This window comes from Cryptomeria japonica, chromosome 6 (genome assembly GCF_030272615.1).
Source record: "Cryptomeria japonica chromosome 6, Sugi_1.0, whole genome shotgun sequence".
Taxonomy (NCBI): domain Eukaryota; kingdom Viridiplantae; phylum Streptophyta; class Pinopsida; order Cupressales; family Cupressaceae; genus Cryptomeria; species Cryptomeria japonica.
The window spans coordinates 22658807-22684242 of NC_081410.1; the positions used below are offsets into that span (position 1 = coordinate 22658807).

Below are 25436 nucleotides of genomic sequence, written 5' to 3' on the forward strand. Positions count from 1 at the left end.
GATACTGATTGTTACATTTTGCCATTTGGAAACACATACTTTTGTTACGGTTACATTTTTGATTTCATTCTATGATATTAGATATTAAATTACATTTTGTACAGGTGAATGGGAATGCAAGGTATTTCAATTTATTATGTTTCGAATTTGCAATGCCCATTTCCCAAATAGGGATATGTTGAGAATGTGTAATGATGCTTAATTTTGCTAACTTAAGCATCATTGACATTCTAAAGATAGCCATATTCATGAAGAGAGTGTGGAAAATTTGAAACATTATAATTAAAATATCTTATTCCCATTCATCCATGACAAAATGAAAACATGACCTGTCATAACTTACAATTGTTTTTTCATTTTTATTATAATATGAATTTTTTTGACAATTTGTTTTTTTGTTGAAATTAAATAATCAAAATTTTAAAATATGTTTTAAACAGATAATTTGATCCAAAGAAATGGTTATCTTTTTCTTCTTCTTGTTAAATTTAATATATTCATTTCTTTTTCTGTTAAAATTTTTATGTACAATTTTCCATCCCTTGCTGGTCCAATAATTTGAGCATTTTTTTACTGTATTGGAAACTCCTCCCCCTTTCCTCCACTGTATCCATACCAAAAATTCCATGGATCATAGTTTCCAAAGGAATATCAACAGTGAGAGTAAATGCACAAGGAACGATGCCTTGCATTGAGGTAGCATAGAGGGTGATAGACATAGCAGGCAACAAATATGCTACCTCCTATATAACTCCAAGTCTAAATCATCCTATTAGATGAATCCATTTTTTCTGCTGTTATTTGTAAAACAAATTCATTGCTTGCGGTATATTTGCTTATCAAAAAGACTTATAATAAGGGTAGAAACTCAGTGCACCAAAGAACAGAAAAGAAAAAAACATGTCCATATAATCCATTTTAAATGAAATATCATTTTTGAATCTGTCTTTATTATTTTCAATATTTCCAATAGATCAGTCAAAAGAGGCAAATATGACCTTAGAATGAAGAAAGCAGTTACTAGCATTGAAAAAACATTACAACCTTTATAGTGCTCATGTATATCAGTATAATTATTATTATCTCTTTTCTAAATGCTTATCTGCTGTCTTGCATGAGGCAAAGATAAAGTTAGAGAAATGTTTACTGTTTGAGTCAGGGGTTTTCATTCTACTAACTACTGAGAAGTGTGGGATCACTGAGTCTGAGAGTGATTTGCATACCTGACTGAGGTCCAATGTGCAGACAAGTTATAGAGGCATATCATTCCAATTGATCAATTCTTTTTGACCATGTGATTATTTTGACACAAGTCCTTCATCGCACAAAAATATTCCACTTTATCATTTTCCTGGCTCCTGAAGCACTTTGCGAGTGGAAGTTAGTTTTAGTGGAAATAGTGGCACCAACACTGGTTGCATCATTTTTTCTTGAGTGCCAGTGCTGTTGTGCCAATGGTGATGGTACTAGACTCTCTGAGTTTGTGCCATTATTCCACTGCATTGTCAATTGTGATGGCACTATACTCTCTGAGTTTGACTCTGCAATTATTTTGACACAAAGTCCTTAACAGAAAAAAATGTTCCAGTTTATCATTTGGTCTTGGCTTCTGAAGCATAGTTTTAGAGGAAGTTAGTTTTAGTGCAAATAGTAGCACCAACACTGATTAGTTCTTTTGACACTGCAACTATTATGACACTAAGTCCACAGCACAAAAATATTCCACTTTATCATTTGTCCTGGCTTCTGAAGCAGAGTGTGAGGAAGTTAGTTATAGTGCAAATAGGAGTACCAACATTGGTTGCACCAATTTTCCTCCAGTGCAAATAGTCCCAATGGTGATGGCACTAGACTCTCCAAGTATGTGCCAATACTACACTCCATTGTCGCTAGTGCCTTCAGTATCATGGCCATTGTTTTCTACTTCATTTGAATTCTATATATGAAATGAATAAATGGAACATTATTTATCTAGGCTTTTTTTGGGATCTCTAAGCAGTAGAGTATTTCACCATTCTTCTCAGATTTAAACTGTACACAACTAGTTTCACTGTAATGAAATTACAGCTGTCAATGACTTGTTAGTTTTTTTGTTACCTGTACTCTGCACTTTTGGTGTATTTATTTAAGTGTATTAGCTTTCATTTTTTTGACACAGAGCATTCTAATTAACCATGTTGTCCCTATCTATTTTCTAGGATCGGATGGTATTGGAGCTTTGAATTTCTTGCCAAAAGAATTTAGAGTATGAGAATCATGAGGTTCCAACCTACAGTCCTTTAATATACATTTCTTTTATGCATTGCTTGTACAAGAAACCCAAATTCATTGGATCCAATTTGTTAAATGAATGAAGATGTCTTTCATAGATAGCAAGGCAAATTGTGTGGCTATTGTGTGCAGATTTTACAGTAAGTTACTTCTTCAAAGAGTCCTGAATATCAGGTTGGTTCAGTGGCTTAATGACAACTTAAGTTCACTACTAAGAAAATTATGCCAATTATGTTGATGGTATTTCTATTGTCAGATGCATGAAGATAGAGAAGAGGAGCTAGTGAGGATTTGAAGTGAATTTTTGAAGGTTCTCTCTGGTGTTTTCTATTCGGTTAGGCATGATGATAGATTAATATATTGACTAGTAGCAGTTGCCAAAGAGGAGAGGTGACTGCACAATTATCCTATGAATTCCACAAATTATCTGATTAATTGAAAGTTTGAGGCAGTGAGCATTATCAATTTCCTAATCGTCACATGGGACTTGAATCTTAAATCCAGACAGTGTTGGTAATTTTTAACCAGTTGGTATTAACACTCTTGAAGCCACATGGAGGTAATAGGCAATTTCACATCATAACTTCCATCAAAGAAGACAAATTAAACCATGGGAAGCAGCACAGAGAAAACCAAGCTAAATTTGTCTCAAGAAGCAACTTCACAAGATCAATAGCCTGCAATACTTTTAGCCACTTTGGTACCATAAAGCCATTAATAATTTCATCAATTATCATAAGCCGAATTGGATAAATGGTGTGATTTTACTAGTACTCCAAATACTCAAACGAGAAGCATTGCGTGTGATAAACTCTCCTAGCACAGGTATGGAGTCAACCTACAATGCATGAGAAGGGTATGGATATGCTTGATGTCTAAAATTAAACTCCTGCAGATGGATAGTTGGATGAACTACACAATGGAGAAAGACTGAGAAACCTATTTGGTGAAAATTTCACCGTGGAAATGGAAATGGTTGCCTCTTGGGCTTGGCATTGACCTTCAACACAATTACAAAGTGGATATGACTCAAGTGGAGGAGGACAAGGGCAACTACTTTGTGGAAACAACCATTGACTTTCCTAGAATGGACTGTGGCTCTTCTATTGATTAACATTCCATTCAATGTTCCTTCTCAGCTCTCATATGCCTTAACTTTATTCTATGTTGATGGCTGGGTATTGGAACTAAACAAATACCTCTTGCTTTTCCGTTTTAGTTGCTGAACAGTCACCCTTTTGGAGTTAAGTGAGGCTGTTTTGTTTTTTCATTTTTTTGTCATTTCTTGTGTTTTATTTTTCGTCTTCTGCCTGTCAACTTTACATTTAGGGGTTATATTTGTAGGATGACAATACAGAACACTGAAATTTATATCCAACTTGTTTATTTAGAAAATGCCTGGAAATACGGTGTCTGGGCATTTATGAGTCATTACTTATGATGCCAAATACAAAATCTGCATTGATGATTCAAATATAGTTGATGCTTTCTGCTGATCATAATTTTTAATAGTCAGTTGTTTTTGTTCGGTGGTATTTCACATAGATAATGAATGGGCTTCATAGTGCTCCACATATGCTTATGTTAGATGTTAAAGATGTTGAAGTGAAGCTGCCAAATTAATTATGCACTTGAATTCCCATTCCATACTTAAGACTAGTCCTCACTTGACTAAAATATATAACTTCTTTTGACATGTTTTATGTGAGGTAATGGTAAAAAAGTTAATAATTAATGATTTCTATATGCTTGAATGTTTTCTTATAAAGCATTCTTTATGGTTATATTTCAGGTCCTAAAGTTTTTGATGGAGCAAAATACTATTAATTCGCCCTATGGTCAAGTTACAATTGGAACTCTAATTCTTCAAGTGAGGGACATAAATTCTATGCTCTTGAATTACTTGTTCATAAATTGTAATTTCTAAGTTAGCCTTATTGTTAAATGGATAAGATGTTGGACACATTGTGATTCTTTAGCAAAATTGGGATGTGCCTGATTGGACTCTGTACAATGGGGAGGCATATACAATGTGTTGATGTTATGTGAATTCTGTAACATCCAGGATTGTGCAGTTGGACTATTATTTGCTTTACTTCCTATTTTGGGTGGCAATGGAATTTTGCAAGGGATAATGTCCATGACAAAATCGTAAGTAGTGTCTACTCTAGTTTGCATGACCCTTTTTTTTCCCATTATTATTACAATGTTAATTGTCTGTTTACTATTTTCTTTGGTATCTTTCTTGTATTTGAATGTTACAGTTGCTTTCTTAACCAAGCTAAAATGTTTATTTTAAGATGGTCTTATGCAACCAAGACCACACATATTTTTCCAAATAAAGGTTAAATCTCTTTTAGGATTCCTCTGCTTAATAAATGAGAAACAAGTAGCAAGCTAGCTTTGCAGCTATACGCTCCAATATGTTTGTATTCCTCAAATTTTTCTTAAGGAAAAGCTCAGCAGTAAATAGTGTGAAGGAAAGAATTGCATTTGGCGGAAGTATGACTAAATAGAATAGAATCTTCTTTCGTCTCCAAAAATTCAAGATGAGAGGTGCTTATGGTTCAAACATTATTTCCTTTTATTAACATATGCTCTTATATTTTCTGCATGAATTTTTTTTAATTATGGCCATCGGACTGTGGAAAGGATCATATACTAGATTGGAATGTCAGGTTCGCTGTGTATAACTTATGATGAGAATAAAATGTCTAGTTTATTCTTAACAACAATATATCCTTAATAGCAGCGGGTAGTAACTTCAAAGGCTTAGATCTATCAATCATGATAAGATCTGATTCTGGTATATATTGTACATCGGGGCTTTGAGTATACTATTTCATCTAAAGATTTAGATAGCTATAGATTCAGAGATAAAATCTGTGATGTCTGATCCGACTCATCCTTCTCAAGTCATCTCAAAAAAGATGCAAACTGACTCCCCTACAGGAAATATGCAAATGGACTTTCATCCCAATCAGTAACCAATTCTAATTTTCTTCTTTTTGGAGTTACATATGGCAGAATGATATTTCACGAGTAAGCTGGGTATCTTGTTGAGCAAGTGCCTTTCATGGCACAACATGGATTTCCCAGTCATCATTGTTGTGGACAATACTACAATGGCTACCTGCCCAGCCTCCACCCCTTCACAAGTATCTGGATGAATCTCATCAGCCAACAACTCATTTTATTTGGTAGAACTGGGCTATGTGATAGAGCCAAGCGGTTGTTCCCCAATCACCTTACCATATCAATACATATAGAGTTCAGCTTTATCAGCATAACAGCGAATGGTTCCTCCATGATAGTAAATAAGACCTGCTTAGGGAACAAATGTTTGCTTCAAGCTCATTGATGCTATTCAATTGTTGCACCATGGTGTATTGGCTATAGTTGGTATATGTGACTAAACTTTCTGATAAGACAAACAAGGAAACTAGTTATCCTCCTTCATGGTTACCGAGCTGTGTTTCCTATTCAAATGAGAATTAATCATTAAAAAAATTAACATAGTTTTAAGGCTACTAGATCATATGCATTATATTTTCCAATTTCCTGATTATTGTGTCCACTAACATGGTTTTTGTAGGCTGGTTATGCTGTCCTTATTTTTTGCTGCTGCAAAAATATTATCTCGGTCTTTTGTACCACGCCTTTTGAAGCTTATGATGAGACTCTCTTCACAGGTAGGTTTCTTTCACTGATAAATACTTTTTAAAGTATAACTGCAAAACTTCCTTTTGAATATATAAGAATACCCCTTTTATTACTTGAATGAGGTTTCTATTGGAATAATATCTAGATGCATGATTGTATTCAAAGAATATATATTTGGAATAAGTTGTAGGAAATATTAATTTGCAATTGATCTGTTTATTGTTTGGATTGCAGACAAATGAACTTTACCAGCTGGCTTCAGTTGCATTCTGCTTGCTAGTTGCTTGGGTTTGTGCAACGTTTCTCATTCCTTTTAAGTTTTCTTTCTTGTGGGGATTCTATATGGCGCTTCCTTTTATGATTTCTCTTTTCAACAAGTACAAGCTGGTAATTATGTATAGTTAACACCTGAACCTTTTGGAGAAGATGCACTGTGGTGCTTCGTCCTTGAGATGGACTGAATCTATTTTAAGAAATTGCTGCATATAAGGACATAATATTTACCATTATACATAGAGTTTGTAATCTAATACACATTCGTGCAAATATCTTGGAAGCAATTTATTAAATATAAGTATATAGGTTTCTATAAAAATTATAATGGTTGTTCATATAAACATGTTGATCCAACATTATCGTACACATTCTTGTTATAATTGATTTCTAAATCTGCATAATGCCAATACACAATGAAAATTACAATCAATCCTTATCAACATTTGTTTTTTTATCCTTATACATTCTTCATTCAAGCCTTACAAACATTGGTATCAGAGCATGATGGCGTTGAGAAAGTCCGGGAAGGGTAGAATGTTAGAGATTAGAATTCAAAGAAGGAAGTTGAAAAAAGTCCCGTGCGAAGAATTGCAGACTCGAAATTCGTGTAAGGATACAAAGAGGGAATGGTAGAGAATTAGGTGTGATCATAGATTGAAAACTTGGCTGCGATTCACTGGGACTTGTTAATCCGTTGGCTCGCCAAGTTGACTTGCCACGAACTCGCAAGCTGCATCTAGACGAGTCCAAAACAAAAATGCCCAATTTTTGCAGTGAGACTCGACGAGTCCTAGGGTTGGACTCGTGAGTCCTGACACGAGACTCTCAACATCTTTAAAAATTGGGATTTTTAATGAATTTTCACTTTTTGCACTTTCTTGATCCTCAAATCCGTTAGGGTCTCTACACCCAAACCTCCAACAGGATTGGATGCAATGGAGGAGGACGAAGAATATTTTGAAGATCAAGAAACAATTCACATCATCATTTAGATGCCGTAGCAGTAGCACCTTCTAGTTCGAGGTTTGAAAGATGGAGTTACATTACGAGAGGAAAGAGAAAGATGTAGATTGTACTTTTTTTTTTTTTTCAGATTTTCTCATTTTGACATATCATTATGTTGGTATAATTATTTATTCATCTTGGATATAATTACACTTAAGTTTACTTAGGTACATGCATAACATTGTAGTTTGCATATGAGACACTTAGGGAGATGTGCATACATTGCGAGTGTGTATGTAGGAGAATTTCCACCTTTTATGGTGTGATCTTGTTGTTACTTTATCATATCCACTTATTGTGAGATGATAATTCCACCTTCGAACGTTATCCCACCCCCCCCAACTGTACGTGTCTGCAGTTTTTGCAGACTGCACCTGTGTTCCGGGCCCTGCCCCCGGATTTTCCACCGGTGACCCTGCAACTGCCGACACCACTATGCTTTGTTCTCAGGCGGTTCTCGTGCCTGGCGCTGCCCTTTCCTCCCGCGGCTGTGCTTTTCGTCCCATCGCTGCAGCATCCGACCGACCACCCTTTCGCCGATGTCTTCTGCTCTCGTTCCCTAGGCTCCACCTTTGCTGCCTCCTCGGGCTCCACTTGCGCAGCGCCACTCCGCCCCCAACAGCCCCTGACAAGTTTTTTTATTTTGTTCTGCAGGAAGACACATGTTGGGCGGTAATTCGCCCACGTGGCGGTCTTTTTGCCACGCAGGCAAACACGTGGCAGATTCTCAGCGGGCCACATAGTGCAGGGTGACATTACCTGCCAACTCGATGCCACATCATCATCCATGCATTCAGCCATACACACGTTAGCCTGCCCAGTTGGCAAAGCACACTCAGCATCCACATCAACAGTCTGCGCAGACAATCCGCACAGTCCAGTCAGCAGCCACATCAGCAGTATGGTTTGCCACATCAACCTGCCATGTCATCATCTGTACGGTCAGCCAAAAGGGGTGCAACAGTCTGGTGACGGCCATATGGCTGTCAAATTTAATCGTGAACTTTGCTGAAAGTCCGCCACCCTATGAAAGACCACCTTGCATTGTATGAAGAGTTGTCTTGGTTCAAAGGGAGCCGACCCTTGGTGAAGGGTCACCTCCGCTAGGATATAAAAGGAGATCTGCTCTCCTCACTTTGCATTGATTATTATCACCTGCAGTCCGTGTCTCTCCTACAGCAGATCGAATATCTTCTATAACAGTTCGGATACACACAGCAGATCGAATATCTTATATAGCAGTTCGTATACCTTCATCAGCAGGTTGTGTATTTTCTACAGCAGTACATGAATCATCTAAGGAAGATTGATTCACACAGCAGATCGTATTTCATCTATTGTGGATTGTTTCATTCATCTAGCTTCAATGAGTGAAGCGATTTTTGTAAAGATATCTTGCTGTTTGATAAATATAATAAGAGACATTTGTTGCTGGGTTTTTCTCCCTCATGTTGGAGGGTTTTCCTAGGGTATATGTTGTGCAAATTTGATTGAATTGTCTTATATCTGCATGTTATTAATCCGATCATAAAAAATAACACTATGTTCTCTAAATCATTTAATTTTTTTTTTAGGTAAAACTATGGTTTTCTTCTTTGCCGAGTCCTAGCCAAGTTGTAGCTGAGTTTTTTGCTGAGTCCCGAGTCTAAGTCCTATTTTGGGCTGCCAAGTCTGTGTCGAGTCCGAGTCCTCAAACTATGGGTGTGATAGAAGTCATGAAACAAACTGTATGAATTCTTAAACTTGATTGTATGAAGGTAAAATTGTGAGGGAAATAGTCGTGTTCATAAAATGTTGAAAGAAATGCCAGTTGTGGCTGTTTGAAATAAGACTCTGCAAACCCGGATCGAAGGAAGAAGTTTAAAATCGTGATTGTCTAAAATTATGTCTGAAGATCACAATAACAAATTGAGACCAGAATGCGTCCAATTATGACCAAAATAGTCGCGTATGGGCAGAAGGATATAGTCATTTATTGTTTAAGTTGAGGGCATGCCTTTGAAAAAGGCATTTGAAAATGAGGGCACATGTTTAAATAAAAGAGGGCAACACACTTGCAGTCACGGTGGCCAGAACAATTCATTTCCAGTCACGTTTTTAAATCAGATGCTTGCATGTGATTTGTAAGCGTTTAATAGAATTAAGGTGGGTATGTCTTGTCTGTTGAAAACTTTCATATGTGTTTCGTAAAAATCGTATATGGGCTGTGAAACACCTGCAAACACAAACAGTTAGTCTGAGAAAAATATCTTATACATCCTTTAGAAAGGTAGTTGATTTATGCGTTCAATATCTATTCTGAAAATTTTGTGAGCCTTAAAAAGGAGCTGAAGTATTTTTCAAGATTTTTTGTTTTGCAAATGGTTGAAGGCACATAAATTAATTGGGGAAAATTTTAATATTTGGGGTCACAAGATACTCATGATTTTTGAATATCGACTATGTGCTCAAATAATTTTAACCAAAGAAGCAGAAGTCTGGCATTGAGTTGTGATTAATTGTGGATCATTGCAAGTGCTGAATATTTCCCCATATAAATTGCGAGTCGAGCAAAAAAGTCGTTGACTGATAGTCAATGACTTTTGCTGATTAAAAATCATGTTTGAAAATTGTGTAATATCAAGCTGGCAAAAAAATTGATATAAATCCTAAAAATCACCCATAGAAAAAGGTGGGAAATCTATGAATTGGCACAGTCGCGACTGGAGGAATAAGATCTGCCCGACGTGAGGAAATAGACTAGCAGAATATAACCTGCGTGACGTGAGGAAATAGAGACCAACACGACATGAACAAGAAGAGGTGAGTTTGTACATCAGGAAACAGACTAGTGCGACGTGAGAAAGAAGAGGTGAGTTTTATTGCAACCAACTACTTATTCTGTACTCTATTGTAGAAATATATGTTTTGTAGTGGTTTGAGCAGGCACATTTATTTAGACCTATTCTTGCATTACTTGCTTTTTTGAACTTTTTATGTCCTGTTGTAATGCCCCCCTTTGGGAGGACACTAAATCTTGCGTACTATACTTGTAGGATTATTGCAAGTTATGTATTTTCAGTCTGCTGTGGTAATTTGGACAGATTCAATTTGATGTTGTTTCCCTCTTTGAAAGCTGAATGCTGCTCTCTTGGATGAGTGCTATTGCTGAATGGTTCGATCTGTATTTGATTGCTAAAGATTCTTTGCTTTCTTAGGAGAATTGATGTTAATTGTATTGATTTCCTCCATTGATTGATAAGTCCCCTTCAATGCTTGGAATGAATTCTCCTTTGTACTTTGTTGGTGGAAGGGTCACCACCTTTCATAAGAATTGAGTAACCAGTTTTCATTGTAAATTGATCTCCCCTTTTAATTTTTTTTCTCTTCAAAAGAAAAGTTTTCCCCTTTATATCCTCCAATGTGAGGGAGAGTCGCACCTCTTCATAATGGTCACAACCTTTCACAATTACCACCCTTTGAAAGGGTCACAACCCTTCATCATTGCTGCCCCTTTGAAAGAGTGACTTCCTTATCTTCTTCCCACTAATGCTTCCTTAATTCCTTTGCTCCCTTCTTTCTTCTTCGTCCCTTTTCTCCCCAAATGAAGTTCTCTTCTCTCCCTTTTATATCTCATGTTTGAGGGAGTCACAACTCTTCATTTCATGCGTTTTGACCATTCACTTAACTAAATTTTAACTATATTGAATTTTATTTTTATTCTTTTATATTTTAATTTATTATTATTTATCTAAGTTACTGGTTCGAGTTCGGGCACCGGTTCGGGTTTGGAAAACCTGGTACGCTGGTACGGCAAAATTTTGAAAGGGGTTTGGGTTCGTTAGTGCAAAAACATGTAAATTATATATATATATATATATATATATATTGATATTTGTGAAGCCTATAAGCATGAATTAAAATTTGCATGTCACATAGCATCATATAAACAACAAAACAAACATAAACTTGTAATCATAGCATCATGATCATACCATAATAGCATCATATACATCAAGTTTAATATCAAAATGACAAAATTTTCAAGTATCATTGTTTAAACTTTCAACAATATAAACTTAAAGTTTAATCATCAAATGGATCATCCAAGAGTGACTTTCTTTTCCAAAAGCAACATGACACCCCTACCTTGGCATATATGGGTTTTTCTGTAGAAAAGAGAAATCATTTTCCAACAAATGACGCATTAGCTCTGACAGACAAAAGAAATTGCAGCCCAAAATTGTTTCAAAAAGAAACGCATAAAGCAGAAATTGGCTCTGGAAAGAACATTTCTGACAAAAAAAATCATCGAACAAACTCACAGCCACAAAAGAATAACGCATATTACTTGGAATATGCGCCATTTAATATGTGTGCCAAATACAACGGCTGCCAAAAAGAAACGAAGCTTAAGAATAAACACAAGGAATCGACTGCTCCAGACCACACACATATAGCTGTCAAGATAAACACTACTAGGTTCGACCTGGGTCCGCCCGGGTTCGACTGGGTTTGCCCCCGGGTTCGATTGTGTTCGACCAGGATCGAACCACCTCTGGGTTTTTCGAACCCTGGTCGAACCGGACCCACACCACGGATTTGGTCGAACCAGGACCCGTACCAGGGGTGCCCAGAGGCGAACCCGGTAACCTAGTTATTTATTAATAAATCCTATTTCAACAAGGGGACATTACACTTGTTAAGAAAAAATGCTGAAAATGTTAATACTGCCAAATTTAAATGATTTCAAGAAATATTATATTATCTAGCAAAAAGTCATTAGAAATAGAGGATATCTTTACACAGGGCCATTATGACCAACAATGTTTAGAGGAACCTAGTAACATAGGTGCTAGTTGATTACACTGACACTCCAAAGAAAAATGGGGTGCCAGAAAGCTGAAATAGGACTATTATGGATATGGCATGGTGCATGATGTACATTAGTAAATGTGCCATATAGATATTTGTGACACAATTTTTCTTCTAAACAAAACTCCTTGCAATGCCTTTAAAGATGATAAATCTAAAGTGATAATTTTGCATGTTTTTGGTTCAACTACATGCTTTGGTTTGCGATAAAATAAGAAAAAACTGGACTCTAAGAGTAACAATTATTTATTTGTTGGATATAGTGAACAGTCTATGGAAAATTGGTCTCTTAAGAGTAACGATTATTTATTTGTTGGATATAGTGAACAATCTAAGGCTTATAGACTTATTGATATTTCTAATAACAATATAGTAATTAGTGGAGATATTATGTAAAGGAAATAAAGCCATTCTTTCCTTGTGTTCAATAGGAGGTCAATGAAGATCAAGGGCCTAGTGTTATGGTGCCATTAAAAGATGACTCTCTAGTTTATCTTGTATTTTTGTGTGTTAGTTTTAGGGTGATACTTCACCCTCAGTCTATTAGAGATGCCACACTTTAGTTAAGATTCCGCCAATATAGAAATTTACCTTAGCTAAGATTCCACCAATATAGAAATTTACCTTAGATTTTGGTTGAGGTTTCACCAACATAGTGTTTGCCTAAGGTGCGTTGGAAGCCTAAATGTTATTATTCTACTTTATAAGGTGTATACGAGGACAAACTTCCTCAATTAGATGCATGACCTTAGTGAATGGAGAAATAGATTGCATTACAAGTTCAACAATTGAACATGTCCATTATCTCCGTCATCACATCGTTTTTAGGTATCTAAACCACAATGGTACTCAAAGGCACAAGGACAACTTGAATAGGAAGTTGCCATGAAGATTGAGTATGATGCCTTGATCAAAAATCATTCTTGGGAGTTGTAGGAGTTGCTTCCTATTAAACAAACCATTGCATGCAAAGGTCCATAAGGTCAAATGCAAAGCTGAGGGTACTTAAGACAAGTACAAAGCTTGTCCAGTTGCAAGATCATATTTGCAATAGGAGAGGATAGAGTATAAAGACTACAATGAAGATGTTAACATTTCGGTTCTCTGTCTCCATGGCAACTTAGTTTGGTTGGAAGGTCAAAGGTGTATCAAATGGATGATAAGAGTGCCTTCTTGAATGGAGATTTGGATGACGGGGTTTACATGGTGCAGCTTGAGGGTTTTCTGGTTCCTAGTTGTGTTGTATAGGTTTCTATAAACATAATAATGGTTGATTATATAGACATTTTAATCAAACATTCCTATACACATTCTCATTGTATCTGATTTGTAAACCCCTATAATATATTAAATAAATTATCAAACATTCCTCTACACATTGTGGAGTTCCTGATTGCTCATTTATTCTCATTTCTTCATCGAATCCTTACAAATGTTAGGAAAATCACATAGGATGATTGATCCATTTCCTACATAACCCCATGAGAGAAAATCTTGCATACTAGCTTACAAAATAACCAATGCATAGATAAAATAAACAAGCCACAAGATAACACAATATATACCTTGAGAAAATCCTCAAGAGAGAAAAACCCAACCTCCAAAAGCATTCATACACTATCTGTTATTCAACAATAAAAGAATACATGCAGTTATAGAGTTACAATGAACACTTTTGAAAGACTTAAGCCTTTCCAATGCATCCTCCATGTGTCCAAGCATGAATCGCATGAATCCACTTATCCCATGCCATGCTTCACATATGCATTCCTCAAAAGAAGACTCAATACATTGACAACCTATTCTCCCAGCCAACCTTAACCACTAAACATGTGCTTGCTTAAATAAACTCAAGCTCACACAATTACAACCATGTGATAAGATAAAATCATGTGCCTCAAAACCATGAGAACACAAAACCATTGACCCCTAATTTACTTTTGGGTACGAAGTTTGTTACTTGTACAATATTAAGTATCTTTCCCAAATGATATTTAATTATTGTATCTCTTCCACACATGAAATGACTAACCCAATGTTACAATACAACTTTACAAATGGCCTCAAAATAAATATCTAATGTTATGCAATGTGTACAACACCTAATCCTAACAACTAACACAATTGACAACGGTGAAGCCATTAGTGCAATCATCAATCACAAGACACCAAAATAACTTTTCGTTATCCAATTAGGATCAGCCCTTGTCACAAAGGAAACAACCCTTAGTGGAAATGTAACTGCTACAAGGTTGCTATGTTCTCAAGGCCTTCAAAGACACCAACGACATAACAACAATATCCTAACTGTTGCAATGCTTGGCAGCTTCTTTCCATGTAGTCTCTACTACACTTACATGCTACTCCCTTGAGAATTCTTAATTGAGTGTTGCATCAATTGAAAATAATGGATGAATTACAATGAAGCCATGAATGATGGATAATAAGTTTAATAAGAAACACAACAACAAAGGCTCAAAATGGTTTTGTAATGCTAAAGAACTTGAACAAAGATTGCTTGCATCAGCTATTCTTCTTTTTTTAATCTAACACAAACAAATCTGCCATGACACATTGTTCTAACCAGCATGACACCTATGCTTTTTGCCACTAACAAAAAGCGAATCGCCACCATACTACTTCAGCTAAATTTTTAATTGACAAATTTTTCTCTTTATTTTTACTTTGTTCCTGTTGTGAGGTATTCACACATCGCCCCATCGCAAATGAGGACCCCCACTTTTTTTCTTGCTTCCTGGGTTGTGTTTGAGTCTTTTGCTATTAGCCTTTGCATTAGAGAAGCATAGGCGCTTAAAATGGCTAGGAGCTAGGTGAATAGCTTTGTGTGAAAGGTGAAGTAAGTGAGTAAGTTTATAGGGTTTGCATGTCATGCCGGTTAATCAGGAGTCTAGCTAAAGAGTTGAATAAAATTGCTGATAGCGTCAATCCAAGAGTTCAAGGTTGTAGGTAAGCTCCAATTGTTTTAATTTTCCCTTGAGTCTTTTGCTTAAGAATTGGTGTAAGTATGAGTTTGAGCAATTGAATGAATTATTCCAAGGATTGAAATCTTGTGCATTGAAGTGATTAATAAGCTCATTTGTAATCCGCCTCATCTCTAAGTCTTCTCTAGGTTTTAACTTCATGGCTCACACTTTTGAAGCGAACTTCATGTTTGAAGGATATGGAGCGAACTTCATGAGTGACTTTTGGAGCGAACTTCATGCTTGGGAGATTTGGAGTGAGCTTCTTCATGTTGGAAGTGGAGGAATGAAGGAAATTGCCTACTTCATGATCAAACACTCAAGAGCAAGCTTCATGAGTTCACCATTTGAATCAAAATTCATACTTCATGACTTGAACAAGTGGAGCGAAATTCATACTTCATGACTTGAGCAAGTGGAGCGAAATTCACACTTCATGACTTCACCTTTTGGAGCGAATTCTTAACTTCATGAGTAGATGATCTCAAGCCAACTTCATGAGTTGGGGTATTGGAACGAATTTCACCTTCAAGGCTTCACAAGCGAAATGGAAGAAAGGGGATGAAAGAAATTTGGAATCACTCACTTCATGTTCAAGCAGTTGCAAGCGAACTTCATGACTTCATGTTTTGGAGCGAACTTCATGACTTGCCTCCTTGGAGCAAATTTCATCAATGAGCATACACAAGCAAGCCTACATGAGCAAAGTTGAATGAGAGAGGAAGGATGATCGCCTTGAATTGATTCAATGCCAAGCGAACTTCATGACTTTGTGTTTTGGAGCAAACTTCATGACTTTCTAGTTTGGAGCGAACTTCATGATTTCACTTCTTGGAGCGAAATTCCTACTTCATGAGATGGAGTTTTGGAGTGAAATTCATGAATTAGGAACTTGGAGCGAATGACATCTTCAAGCCTTCATGAGCAAAGTGGGGAATAAATGGATGAAACAAATTTGAGAACATGAACTTCATGAATTTAACCTTTAGAGTGAACTTCATGAGTTGCAAGAGTGGAGCGAAATCACAACTTCATGCGTTGCTAAGTTGGAGCGAATTCCCTACTTCATGAGTTGCAAAAGTGGATCGAAATCCTTACTTCATGAGTTGAGCAACCCAAGCGAAATTTAACATTTGAGACAACTTCATGAGTTGGAGTATTGGAGTGAACTTCAGGTTTGAAGAGTTTGGAGCAGATTTCATGTTTGGAAAAGACAAGCAAACTTAGCAAGCAAGGCAATGGAAATAAGACTTCATGTGCACCCCTTAAAGCGAATTTTTTAACTTCATGAGTTGCCACTTTGGAGTGGATTTTGCAACTTCATGAGTTGCCACTTTGGAGCAGATTTTGCAACTTCATGAGTTGCCATCTTGGGGCGAGTTTCATGTTTGGGACATTTGGAACGAAGTTCATAAAAGTCTACTTCATGAGTTGATGATTGAGAGCGTATTCCATTCAAATGAACTTTATGAATCAATAAAGGGGAGCAAACTTTATGCAAAATGCACTTCATGACTTAGAAGATTAGAGCGAATTTCATGATTTGAGAAAATGGAGTGAATTCCCTATGAAGGTGAACTTCATGTTTGAAGGATCTAGAGTGAACTTCATGTTTTGAAGAGATGAAGCGAATTTCAGGAGTTGATAAAGTGAAGATAACTTAATAAGTAGGGTGATTGAAACAAACTTCACGTGCACATTGTTGTCATTTTATGACACCCTTGGTCCATTAGTGAGAACCGATCAGAGATATGTTCTATGGACCAGCGCTGCCTTAGTTGATCAAAGAGAAAACAATGGAATCATGAAGTGTGAAGTGTTGTCTTGCCCGAACTCCGAAACCCCCAGGTTCCCAAGTTCCCAAGTCTTCTCTTCCTCAACCCCGAAACTTCGAAACCCCCAGGTTACCAAGTTTCTAAGTCTTCAACCCTGGAACTCCGGAACCCTCAGGTCCCCATGTTCCGAAGTCCCTGACCCTAGAACTGCGGAACCCCCAGGTTCCCAAGTTCCTAAGTCTTCAACCCTGGAACTCCTGGAACCCCTGGAACCCCTAGGTTCCCAAGCTCCCAAGTCCTTGACCCCAGAACCCCCAGGTTCCTGTTGACGTGTATTTTATACACAATCATACACAGAATAAAATACCAATAGGCATCTTATCCTCTCTTGAGAAAATAGTCTCTAACTGCTGAAGATCTGCAAAAAGGATCAGTTAGGTGGACTCCAAGGTTCTTTTAGTGGGGTCTCCACGTGTGGACAAGCTTTTTTAGTGGTATGATGTGATTTGCTGTTTCCTCCAAGGGGTCTTACGTATTCAAAGCTCGAAGATTTTACTAAACTAAAAGGAACTTTCAAAAAAAAAACAAAAGGATAGGGTTTTAAGAGGTCTAATCTAGCCTAACCCTATGAATGACTTAGCATGGACGAGATTTGGCAAGACTCAACCAACTTCAATTTTGCGATAAGATAACAACTCAATTGAAATTAGTGCGATCTTCTAAGGTAATATGATGGTATTCAATGCATCAAAGACCAAGGATACTACTACGAAGGTACATATCCAAGACACGGTAATGATTGAAGATTAAGGACTCAAAGTGTTCTCCAGTCGACCACGCAAGGCTTTCCTACAATCAGCAAGAAGCTAGTGGTTTGGATTGCGAATCCTACCAAATATCAAATCTCACACTTAGTCTTTCAAATTAACAATCTACTTCGATTGAGCATGATTCAAGTACGCCAAACAACCATGAAGATAACTCAAGAAATTTGCAACAAAACACCATAACTTCAATATTTTATTGATTTCCAAGTCATCATGTACAACAATTGCTTGAATTTCTCTCTTCAAGGCTCAATCTTGCTACAAAATAAAAATTGCTTCTAACTCTAATCTCTCTTACATCAACTATTGACTCTTGCTCTATTGACTATTATCTGACTATTAACTATTATCTGACTATTAACTATTATCAAATGAAATGAAAAATGGGGGTATAAATAGCATCCCCAGTTACAATGAAAGGTCCAGATTGAAAACAAATCAATGGACAAGATCATGACACCTAAACCCTAATTAGGGTTTGTTACAAATGACCTCCTTTTTACTGAACAATATTAAATACATAGCCAAATATTAAATTCGGCACAAAAACCTAGGAGGTATCAACCAATGAGAAATAAGATGTCATGTCATCTGTAACAACCTTTCATCTAGAATCTTATTCCCTTTCCAATTCTCTTTCTTAGCATATGCAATAAATTTTGTCAGGATTCCTTCGATTTCTGTGATTGGAATCTCGGGAAGATTCTTGATACTCTCTTCTAAGTGGATAACTTGATCGAATGCATCTAGAAGAGCTGCGTCCCAAGTAGGTTCAAGTTCCTTCGCTCTATCAATCAGGAGCATGGTGGCATACATCTGATCATACTGCTCATCTGTAACATCTGCGTCCTTGCGAAAGATGATCTTGATTCTATCCTCAAATTCTTGCATATCCACATCTGTCTCGACCTCGATCCTTCTGCCAAGAATGGTACGAAGTACCTCAAATACTCTGTCCTGGATCGGATTGATCACCTCCTCAACTTGGCCACATCTAACACTGATGTCCTCGAAGAGAACACTCTTTATATGGAGTAAGGTTGACCACTGAAACAAACTGTGAGAATCACCTTCTAAGATCCTCTCCTGCGCTAAAATTCTTCTGGATGTGTGTCTTATAACTTTCAAGACAGGGATGGTAACGTCCTTGGTATGGGCAAATGCAGCTACTATTACCATCAATCTGTGGATTATCTCAAGAACTTGGATAGCCTGATGAGTGATCTTCGACATCCTTGTAACAAACTCTATGGCCACTGTATGAGATCTATCCATCCAAGTACATGTACGCTGGACCAGGTTCCTGAATCTCTCTGCTTCATTGATTGATTGAAGGGGCAATGCTTGCACTGGTGATCTAACTGGATCCTGACGTCCCAAAGGTTCATTGATGTGACTGAAATATGTCCTCCATGCACCGACCTCTCTCTCAAGCTTTCTATTCTTTTCCACTTCTTCTCTAAGCTTGTCTTTCAATGCTTCAAATGTGTCGGTAGCATCATCCATTGTCTGCTCTGCTGTGGACGGTCCTAACTCAATAGTCTGTATATGATAGTCCTCTGCTAGGATCTCACCCTCATATTTATCTGCTGCCGGTGTAGCTATCTGCAGTTTTCTGGATCCAGTCTCATCTCGAATCATCTTGGACATCTTTGTAGCCTTCTTCTTCTCTGTTATCACATGTGAACGTCCAACAAGGCTCTCTAAATCAATTGCACTATCTTCGTCCTCTACGACGATCACCTTAGTCAATCTTTCTTTCAACCAATCTGGGATATTCGATCTTGTTTCTTGAACTTGAATCTCTTTATGTACTATTTCTTCTTCTCTGGGAGGAGATGTCATTTCATTATCATCATCTAAATCATAGTCTTGGAGAGATCCATCGGATGAAACATGCTGTGCCCGTCCTTCCTCCTGCCTGTCATTCTGTACCATAGACTCCATGGACTCTTCCACTCGAATTGTTCTATTCTCTGGTCTGGAAGAAGTACCTGGTGCTTGATCTTTGTTGGCCCCTTGCTTTTTCTTGGAAGGCTCTTTCTTTTCTGATCTTTCCTTTCTCTTCGAACCTCTCGGATGGAGATTGCCCTTACTGGCACATCGAAGGTTACCTTCACCTGAATTCCTAGGATTAGGATTGCCTTCACTTACGCTAGCTCCACCTTCGGCTGGTTTCTCTTCCAAAGTAAAAGACATAGCTACGCCTTGTTCTCTCAACTTCTGATGCTGAACGTCTACCCATCTGCGAGTACAAGACAAGACTGGTGCCATCAAAGCATCTAAATCCACGAGCTCAGGCTCATTCCAATTCAAACTTATTGTTTTGCTTTCTCTATCATAGGAAGACTGGATGTGCCTGCCATTGTCCTGAGCTTGGTCGGCCACTCTATAAATCCTGCATTTCCTGATGAAATCCAAAGGCAATCTAGAATGTATCTTTCGTTTCACTTCAAGATCATCTAGGAGGTTCATCATAAAATCCTCAATTTGGTGCTCATGTCTAAATCTTCTACCGACCGTCTCCTCTAAATGTCCATGTGGATCAAAGCTCTCTCTCCAAGCAAAAGATGAAAAAGAATACAAGGCTAACTCCTTCTCTGCGCCATCCATGGCTAAGACATTAGGACATACCTCAACTGAATTACCCAAAATAATAGGTACCTGGACTCCATTCTGATGTCTGTGTCTGAATGCCTTCACATATGCTGCCAACTGCCTTGTTACTTCAAGTAACACAATTCTGTCTGTTGGGTACCTCGGCAACATGTATGGAGGTAAAGGACATCCATGCACTCTAATGTAAGTGAACTTGGGAAACTGAATGAACCAAGCACCGTACCTCTTGATGAACTCCTGGGCATCCTGAGATAATCTGTTGTGAATTCCACCTTGCAACGTCCTTGTGATGTTCATCGTGAAAGTATCATTGACTAACTTGTAGTTCTTCCCTGGCGGATGATGCAAGTAAGTATAGGATTCACAAGCTCAGACCTCGCCGGGTCCTCTTCCAATCACTCCTCTGTGAGGTAGTCCTGCGTACTCAACACTCCTGATCAAAGCATAGATGACGTATGAATTCATGTGGAAGGACTTAGTAGCCCTGAGTCTCCTCAACTGTACGTCTAAGCAATGGCTAATTATCCTAGCCCAATGTATTGTACCCTTTCCTTGAACAATCACCTGGATGAAGTAGAACATCCACTTCTCAAAATAGAAGGCATGAGGTGCTCCTGTAACTCTGTTGAGCATGGTAATCAAATCTCTATACTCCTCCTGGAAATCAATCCTGTGCGGTGTGTTCGATACCTTGCTTAGACGGGGACGACTCTTAAGTAGCCAGTTCTTATTGATTATGCTTAAGCAAGCATCTGGATCATCATCGTACACTGATCTGGCTCCTTCAATGCTCTTGTATATCATGTCCCTGTGCTCTGGAAGATGGAAGGCTTCACTTATGGCTTCCTCTGAAAGGTACGCCAAAGTGTTTCCCTCATTGGACACAATTGTCCTGGACTGTGGATTGTAGTGACGGGCACACTCGATCATCAACTCGTGGCACTGAATAGCTGGAGGAAAACCGGCCGCCTTGATGATGCCACTCTCGATTATTCTCCGGGCGACAGGTGATGGCTTGCCGATGTAAGGGACCTCTCGAAACTTCTTTGTGCTAAAGTTCCCCAAGTTGGTATCTCCAATGTTGCTCCACTTTGACACGATCTTGGTCTCCACTTCTTCGGTCTTCTGATCTTCTTTCATGAGAGCTGAGCGACTGGTGGATGCTCCCGCCTTCGGGGTCGCCATACCTACACAACATTTCATTATAAGAACTCGATTTTGCAATGAATAACGTAAATAAGAGAGAGAAGTTTTTAGGAAACGTCATGATAAGTCTCTAGAGTTATCATTTCCTAAAAAACAACGATTGAACTAGGAAATTCAAAATTCAAAACTTCAAAATTTGAAATATGACGATGAATGAATGAAACAATAAAAATTAAATCGCCATACCTCAATAGAGAGCTAACTCTAGAATGCAAAAAGGAAAAGATCGCCTAGGCAAAATTGAAGTATAAATGATCTTCAATATTATCTCCTCAAAAGATCAATTTAGCCACCTTTGGATCTCAACGTGATCTCCAAGTCCTTAGCAAGTTCGCTCAAATGGATCCTCAAGTTCGCACAAACAAATCTTCCAAGTCTCGCGCCTTTGTCGTGGTCTTCAATCCTTGGGAAATTCGCTCCAATGAAGTCTTCAAAATATCGCATCACCCTTTAATAGACTTAGCGCCACCTTTGGTTTAAATTCGCACCACACACATGAAACACTTCGCACTATCTTCGCTTTTCCTTAATTCGCATGTAGAGGGCAAAAATGATTATGTGAAAATGATATCTCTCACCCTCCATATATAGCGCTTGTATCCATTTATCCCTTAGGCCGACTTGGAGATAAAACCACTTTTTAAAATGATTTTTAAATTAAAATGACAAGGCCGACCTCCCTTTGTAGCGCTTCAAATTCGATTTTTATTAATTAATTAATTAATTATTAATGCCTTACGTTTTTTAATTTGCAAATTTCGATTTTAATAAAGGCAAAAATAATTAATAAAAGATCAACGCCATATTAAATGCTAATTAAATTAGATTTTCAATTTTATCGAACTTAGCATTTAAGGAAATTTGAATTGTTTATTTGGCGCCAAAACTATGAAAACAAAGGGGACGTACCTCATCGCTCTGGTCCCTTGGAGAGGGACAGGAGCGATTCATTATTTTGTCTTGATTTTTGCATTTTCTACGTTCAACTCCTTCATCTCCACGTCCAAAATCGATCATTTTATCAGGTTCTTCAAATTTGATTGCCTTGCATGCGTTCATAAGTGCCCTTGGGTGTTCATCGCCCTGGTCCTTGTCCAAAGGACAGGAGCGATGTGAGTCTTTTAGCTTGACTTAGCAACGTTTGGACGTTCAAAACTCTTGCATGTTATCTTCAAACGATGCCTTAGACCTTATATAGCCTTATGAAGCCTTGGCTTAGCACGAACTTGGGGCAAAATTGAGAATCCAAAGCAAATCGCCCTGGTCCCTTGGAGAGGGACAGGAGCGATATGGTCTCCATGTTCAAAACGATGATCATTTTACGTTCAAAATTTCTGTGTATCATCTTCAAAAGGCACGACGGACCCTCTAAGACCCAACAAAATCTTGTCCTTACGTAAATCTTGCATGAAATGACCAATATACTTGACATCGCTCTGGTCCCTTCCTGAGGGACAGGAGCGATCTAGGTCTTAGTGTGCAAATCTCCTCATTGTGATAACCTTTAAGCGCTTGTGCTTGATGAAGACGCCTTGAAATGTCCTTCGCCACCTTGTCTTGACTTGGATCGATCTTAAACTTAAGTAAAAGGCAATATAACCATTGCATCGCCCTGGTCCCTTGGAGAGGGACAAGAGCGAACTACCTCTTGTGGCTCTTATTTCACTTTGTCAGGTTCCAAGTTTATATTCAACGGACTCGTCATGCTCTACTCCATTCGTCCATGCCTTGACATTGTCTGCAACTTGGCCAGAAAATCATTTATACCAAAAATCGCTCTGGTCCCTTCCTGAGGGACAGGAGCGAACTGGGTCTTAGCACTCTTGTGGACGTCTAAAAAATCTTCAATTTGTATTCAACGCGTTCATCTCATGTTTTCCCTTGCCTTTGTACGTAAACTTGCCTTGATTTTAGCTCGGATCTTGCCTAATGAAGGAAATCGCTCTGGTCCCTGGGAGAGGGACGAGAGCTACAAGGTACCTCGCCCTGGTCCCTTGGAGAGGGACAGGAGCGATTTGGTCATTCTAGGTCATTCTCCTTCATTTTTGCATCTCAAATTATATTCATTTGGTAAAGCATCTTCCTTTGGACCCTTTCAAATTATCAAGTCATCGAAATCTCGCAAGGACAAGGCAAAATTGAATTTATAGCTCCGGTCCTTCACTGAGGGACAGGAGCGATTTTTCCCCTGGAGGCATTTCTGTGCTCATGAAAATCTTCAATTTATATTCAATGGAAAGATCTCGCCTCTCTCTATCATTTCCAATTCGTAATTCATCTTGACCCTACAGGAATAGTAAGATATTTGAGAACGAGCTCCCGTCCTTCACTGAGGGACAGGAGCGATTTTGCTCCTACAGGCCAAAATATCATGATTTTACACATTTTATCACTTCACAAGGCGAAAACAAATCATTTGAAATGCCTAGGATCAAAAATCAAAAAGGTCAAAATTTGGTCAAAAATATTCAATCGGACAAAAATTCACATTTCACTTTCAACACTTAGACAAATTAAAGCTCTGCATCAACATTCCAATTGAAAATTAGACCATTCTGGCGAATTTATTTCATTCAAAATTTGCATCCTAGAAAAGGAAGCTCAAAAAAGCTCTCAAAAACGACTGGATTCTGGCCTGAAAAGACAAAATTTAAAACCCTAAGGCTTGACCCTAAATCCAGACGACTAACTGACTAACAAAATCCTAAAAACGAAAGCGAAAACGAACGAAAAACAAGCAAAAAGAGGGGGTCCCCATTTGCGATGGGGCGATGTGTGAAATGGTCACAACAGTTCCCAAGTTCCTAAGTTTTCCCAACTTCGGTGACTCAGGTCTTCGAAGTCTTCCCAACTTCGGTGACCCAGGTCTCCGAACTTCCTAATGTTGAGACATGGACTAGTTAGGACTCGAACCTGTTGTGACCTAATCACACATCACCCCATCCCAGATAGGGACCCCCCTAGCCTTTAGGCCCTTTCAGTCGTTTGGTCTTGGTTTTTGTGTGTGTTGGTAGGAGTCTCTTCAATCTCTCCGCGTTGCGAGTGTTCGGGGGTCAATTAGTGTTAGTTTGCTTCTCTGTCGAGCGAGTTCTGTGAAGTCTAAGGCCTGTTTTGTCCTTTTTCTAGGGTTTTGCCTTTTGTCCTAGATTTTAGGGGTTCCTGTTAGGGTTTCGGGAAAACTAAGCATACGACTGGAGTCAGGACCCTTCAGGGGACCTCCCAGCAAAATTTGAACCCAAACGGAACAACTTTCTATTTTTAGAAAGTCCCTTTTTTTTAGGGATTTTTTTGAGTCCCGGAATGTTGCCATTTTGCCAAAACTCAAACTTACTTTTTTTAGCAATTTCTATTTTTAGTAAGTTTCTATTTATAGTAAGTCATTATTGCACCCTGTTCGGGGATCTAATGCTGACACTTGGAATGTTTCCATTTTTGGAAAGTTATTACAGGCAGGGTCAGTCAGCCAAGGCGACAAGGCTCAGGCATTCACATGCATTTCTAATTCCGGAAAGTCAGATAGCAGACAAAGGTAGCCAGAAATGGGTCAACTATTGGAAATCCATGCCTAAAATGGAAAGCTCAAGAAAACACTCCAAAAGCACAAGAGGTCAAAATATTCTAAGTCTGGAAGCCATTCATAGAAGGAAAATTCCCTGTGTCCATGGATATGTTGAAAATGCGCCCAAGGCTGAGTTGGGGTGTTGAATTGATGAAGGCATTCACAAGCCAGGAAAATCAACCAGTCCATGGACATGGCCAAAATGCGCCCAGGTCTGGGCTGGGGCGTTGAATTCATGAAGCCATTCACAGAAGGAAAATTCCTTGTGTCCATGGACATGGCCAAAATGTGCCCAAGGCTGGGCTGGGGCGCTGAATTGAAGAATGCATTCACAGGAGGAAAAATCCATGTGTCCATGGATATGTTGAAATTGCGACCAGGTCTGGGCTGGGGCGCTGAA

General features: G+C 38.3%; 1 protein-coding gene across 2 annotated transcripts in view; it reads left to right on the top strand.

The window, feature by feature from the left end:
* The window catches only part of LOC131048087 (K(+) efflux antiporter 4), an 88180-nt gene that overhangs the window by 29701 nt on the left and 33043 nt on the right, over positions 1–25436 (top strand). For both annotated transcript variants that reach the window (XM_059207102.1, XM_057981945.2), the window contains exons 11-14: positions 4064–4141; positions 4337–4422; positions 5867–5963; positions 6169–6222. In XM_059207102.1, the coding sequence (XP_059063085.1) occupies positions 4064–4141; positions 4337–4422; positions 5867–5963; positions 6169–6222 (315 nt within the window). The remainder of the gene's footprint in view (positions 1–4063; positions 4142–4336; positions 4423–5866; positions 5964–6168; positions 6223–25436) is intronic.